Source organism: Protobothrops mucrosquamatus, unplaced genomic scaffold (assembly GCF_001527695.2).
Source record: "Protobothrops mucrosquamatus isolate PMUCROS unplaced genomic scaffold, P.Mucros_1.0 scaffold2304, whole genome shotgun sequence".
Classification (NCBI taxonomy): Eukaryota; Metazoa; Chordata; class Lepidosauria; order Squamata; family Viperidae; genus Protobothrops; species Protobothrops mucrosquamatus.
In genome coordinates, this window is record NW_015388390.1 from 153453 (window position 1) to 158900 (window position 5448).

The following is a 5448-nucleotide window of genomic DNA, read 5'->3' on the forward strand; positions in this document are numbered from 1 at the left end:
TCTCTCTCTCTCTCTCTCTCTCTCTCTCTCTCTCTCTCTCTCTCTCTCTCTCTCTCTCTCTCTCTCTGTGTGTGTGTGTGTGTGTGTGTCTCTGTGTCTCTCTCTCTCTCTGTGTCTCTCTGTCTCATTCTCTGTCTCTCTCTGTCTCTGTCTCTCTCTGTCTCTGTCTCTCTGTCTCTCTCTGTCTGTCTCTCTGTCTGTCTCTCTCTGTCTCTCATTCTCTCTCTCTCTCTGTGTGTGTCTCTGTCTCTCTCTGTCTCTCTCTCTGTGTCTGTCTGTCTGTCTGTCTGTCTGTCTGTCTGTCTGTCTGTCTGTCTGTCTGTCTGTCTCTCTCTCTCTCTCTCTCTCTCTCTTTCTGCTTTCCCTAGGCTGAATTACTCTTTCTCCTCTCCTACCCCTTCTCAAGGCAAGAGATTAAAGGATTCCGTTAGGCATTTCTCTACCAGCTGTAAAATCTGATCATTGTGTCCAAGACCTGCAAATGAGGAATATTTTCAGATGTCACAATCCAACCTTTGTTTTTGATTTTCCTTTTAGGTCTTGTCAATTAATGAGGAGGGACAAAGGAGATGTGAAGAAAATACCAACCTCTTGGGCCGCCCCATCTCGTTAGTATGCATCTCATTATGCAAATACAGACATAGAGATAGAATAACTTTATTGTCACTTTAAATGTATACTAATTGGTGGAAACTATACATACATATATACCAACGTTTAGGATAAGTTAGCAACTTGCTAGATTAAGGAGACTCCATCTGTGTGATAACCTCCTTAAACAAGTTACCTTTTTCATACTTTGGATAAGTGTAAGGAGTTTGGAAGGCTATTTTGAGTGGCCTCCCAACATTTTACATAAGGAATTGGTATGTTGGGCAGATCCTGTGTCTTGAGGGCTAGTGAGTTGAGGAATGCCAGTGTACAGGTTGCAAAAACCGTCTTTTGTTTGTTCCCTCTCAGATCCTGGACCTGTTTAGTTGACCTGGAAGGGCTGAATATGCGTCACCTCTGGCGTCCTGGTGTAAAAACTCTCCTTAGGATTATTGAAGTTGTTGAGGACAACTATCCAGAGACCTTGGGGAGACTGCTGATTGTGCGGGCACCACGGGTGTTCCCTGTTCTCTGGACATTGGTGAGGAAGGATAAAAGGAGGGAAGCCCTGTTTTCCCTTTGGGGTGGTCTTTCAAGAAGGTTTTTAAAAGTAGCACAGAGGAAAATTGTTTTTAATGCTAAGTTCATGCTACTGGATAGTTGCTTGGTCCAAATCTATCTAACAAAATGAAATTCAATGGTGAAAAAAGCAAGGTTCTACATTTAGGCAAGAAAAACCAAATGCACAAGTACAGCATAGGTGGCACCTTGCTCAATAGTAGTAACTGTGAGAGGGACCTCGGAGTCCTAGTGGACAATAACCTAAATATGAGCCACCAGTGTGCTGCAGCTGCCAAAAAGGCCAACACAGTGCTGGGCTGCATTAACAGAGGGATAGAATCAAGATCACGTGAAGTGTTAATACCACTTTACAAGGCCTTGGTAATACTGCATCCAGTTGGAATACTGCATCCAGTTTTGGTCACCGCGATGTAAAAAAGATGTTGAGACTCTAGAAAGAGTACAGAAAAGAGCAACAAAGATGATTAGGGGACTGGAGGCTAAAACATATAAGGAAAGGCTGCTGGAATTGGGTATGTCTAGTTTAATGAAGAGAAGGACGAGGGGGGACGTGATAGCAGTGTTCCAATATCTCAGGGGCTGCCCCAAAGAAGAGGGAGTCAAGCTATTTTCCAAGGCGCCTGAAGGCAGGACAAGAAGCAACAGATGGAAACTCATCAAGGAGAGAAGCAACCTGGAACTAAGGAGAAACTTCCTGATAGTGAGAACAATTAACCAGTGGAACAACCTGCCTCCAGAAGCGGTGAATGCTCCTACACTGGAAGTTTTTAAGAAGACATGGACAGCCGAAATGGTGTTGGATTTCCTGCCTGAGCACGGGGTTGGACTAGATGACCTTCAAGATCCCTTACAACTTTACTACTACTACTACTACTACTACTACTACTACTACTACTAATTACTATTCCACCCTCATTGCGTCATCAGATAACCGCCCGGCCTCCCTCTTCAGGGTGACCCGCTCTCTCCTTCAATTGGGGGAGGGGGGGGATCCCCTGGAGGGGAGGGCCGAGGACTTTGCGCAATATCTGTATGACAAAGTCGCTCGGATCCGAGAAGGCCTGGACTCTGACTGGGTGGCCCCGGGGGAGGANTCTCTCTCTCTCTCTCTCTCTCTCTCTCTGTCTTTCTGTCTCTGTCTCTCTGTCTCTCTCTGTCTCTGTCTCTCTGTGTCTCTCTCTCTGTCTCTCTCTCTCTTTCTGCTTTCCCTAGGCTGAATTACTCTTTCTCCTCTCCTACCCCTTCTCAAGGCAAGAGATTAAAGGATTCCGTTAGGCATTTCTCTACCAGCTGTAAAATCTGATCATTGTGTCCAAGACCTGCAAATGAGGAATATTTTCAGATGTCACAATCCAACCTTTGTTTTTGTTTTTCCTTTCAGGTCTTGTCAATTAATGAGGAGGGACAAAGGAGATGTGAAGAAAATACCAACCTCTTGGGCCGCCCCATCTCGTTAGTATGCATCTCATTATGCAAATACAGACATAGAGATAGAACAACTTTATTGTCACTTTAAATGTATACTAATTGGCAGAAACTATACATACATATATACCAACGTTTAGGATAAGTTAGCAACTTGCTAGATTAAGGTGACTCCATCTGTGTGATAACCTCCTTAAACAAGTTACCTTTTTCATACTTTGGATAAGTGTAAGGAGTTTGGAAGGCTATTTTGAGTGGCCTCCCAACATTTTACATAAGGAATTGGTATGTTGGCCAGATCCTGTGTCTTGAGGGCTAGTGAGTTGAGGAATGCCAGTGTACAGGTTGCAAAAACCGTCTTTTGTTTGTTCCCTTTCAGATCCTGGACCTGTTTAGTTGACCTGGAAGGGCTGAATATGCGTCACCTCTGGCGTCCTGGTGTAAAAACTCTCCTTAGGATTATTGAAGTTGTTGAGGACAACTATCCAGAGACCTTGGGGAGACTGCTGATTGTGCGGGCACCAAGGGTGTTCCCTGTTCTCTGGACATTGGTGAGGAAGGATAAAAGGGGGGAAGCCCTGTTTTCCTTTTGGGGTGGTCTTTCAAGAAGGTTTTTAAAAGTAGCACAGAGGAAAATTGGTTTTAATGCTAAGTTCATGCTACTGGATAGTTGCTTGGTCCAAATCTATCTAACAAAATGAAATTCAATGGTGAAAAAAGCAAGGTTCTACATTTAGGCAAGAAAAACCAAATGCACAAGTACAGCATAGGTGGCACCTTGCTCAATAGTAGTAACTGTGAGAGGGACCTCGGAGTCCTAGTGGACAATCACCTAAATATGAGCCAGCAGTGTGCTGCAGCTGCCAAAAAAAGCCAACACAGTGCTAGGCTGCATTAACAGAGGGATAGAATCAAGATCACTTGAAGTATTAATACCACTTTACAAGGCCTTGGTAAGGCCACACTTGGAATACTGCATCCAGTTTTGGTCACCACGATGTAAAACAGATGTTGAGACTCTAGAAAGAGTACAGAGAAGAGCAACAAAGATGATTAGGGGACTGGAGGCTAAAGCATATAAGGAACGATTGCTGGAATTGGGTATGTCTAGTTTAATGAAGAGAAGGACGAGGGGGGACATGATAGCAGTGATCCAATATCTCAGGGGCTGCCATAAAGAAGAGGGAGTCAAGCTATTTTTCCAAAGTGCCTGAAGGCAGGACAAGAAGCAATGGGTGGAAACTAACCAAAGAGAGAAGCAACCTAGAACTAAGGAGAAACTTCCTGACAGTGAGAACAATTAACCAATGGAACAACCTGCCTCCAGAAGCGGTGAATGCTCCAACGCTGGAAGTTTTTAAGAAGAGACTGGACAGCCATTTGTCCGAAATGGTGTTGGATTTCTTGCCTGAGCACAGAGTTGGACTAAATGACCTTCAAGGTCCCTTCCAACTTTACTACTACTACTACTACTACTACTACTACTACTACTACTACTATTATTATTATTATAATTATATCTGTTTCTAGAACAATTGCAACTCATTTTATGCATAATTTATGTTTTATCTACGGCTCCTCTTTCCGCTGTCAATTTAATCTTAAGGATTTGCACCATAAGGGAGGGAAAAGATCTTTTTATGCCTTCTTTATTTTGTACATGGGAAAAGTGTGGAACACTGCAAAAATATTTCTTTGGAATAAAAAAACAGTTTCTGCGCTTCCAAGTTCGGGGTCAGAGTTAAAATGGCAAACAAAGGGCGAGTTTATTTCGGCTCCTCAGGAAAGTATTTCAGCGAAAGTGTTATGAAGTTTGAATATTTGAGAGAGCAGGTGATAAACAGCAACATTTTCTCCTATCCATTTTAGGTGAGCCCCTTTATCAATGAGAACACCAGGCAGAAGTTCCTCATTTATAGCGGGAACAATTACCAAGGCTCTGGAGGACTTGTAGATTATCTGGAAAAAGACGTAATTCCAGACTTCCTTGGAGGAGAATGTGTGGTACGTTTGGATAATGTCCGTAGCGTATAATCTCTAGTTCTTTGGATTTTAAACATTCTTAGCAATGTTTGATAACATGAGTATGTCACAGTCCTAATATTTAAGACAGGGGTCTTCAAACTTGGCCCTTTTATGACTTGTGGACTTCAACTCCCAGAATTCCTCAGCCAGGCACACGTGCCTGGCTGAAGAATTCTGGGAGTTGAAGTCCACAAGTCATAAAAGGGCCAAGTTTGAAGATAAGATAAGATAGATAAGATAACCTTTATTGTCATTTTTTTACTGAGCACAATGGCACACATCAAAAAAATGAAATTTAGTTGCCCGTTCTCAAAGTGAAACACATACATGACACACACCTAAAACATACTGTATACAATCTATGTATAGACCCACATCCCTACATATACATAACAAATAAATATTAAACACTGTCCATCTTGAATATAAAACGGAAGGAGGAAGCTTGAGAGTTCATAAGGTTAATGCTGTATGGAATGAAACTCTGGCTGAATCTGGATGTTCGGATACCACGGAGCCCCCTCCTCCCAGAAGGTAACAAGGAAAACAAGTTGTGAAGAGGATGTGTGGTGTCCCAGATAATCTTACGGACCCTGCTCAAGCAACGCTTCTGTGCTATGTCCTGGATGGGAGGGAGGGAACTGCCAATGATCTTTTCGGCCAGACCCCTGATTTAGGAGATCCATACCCATATTAAGTAGAGTCAGCTGGGAATTGAGCTTGACTTTCAATAATTGATTTTTGATTATGGGCTGCCAAGCCAGTGTAAACTCTTAGTGAGGTCATAGATATACATTTTACATGATGCAAAGCAACCCACCCACA

At 42.9% G+C, this 5448-nt stretch overlaps 1 protein-coding gene across 1 annotated transcript in view; it reads left to right on the forward strand.

The window, feature by feature from the left end:
• The window catches only part of SEC14L5 (SEC14 like lipid binding 5), a 41262-nt gene that overhangs the window by 28793 nt on the left and 7021 nt on the right, over positions 1–5448 (forward strand). Inside the window, exons 7-9 of the mRNA XM_015824646.1 lie at positions 538–608; positions 961–1132; positions 4468–4602. Coding sequence (XP_015680132.1) covers positions 538–608; positions 961–1132; positions 4468–4602 — 378 coding nt within the window. The remainder of the gene's footprint in view (positions 1–537; positions 609–960; positions 1133–4467; positions 4603–5448) is intronic.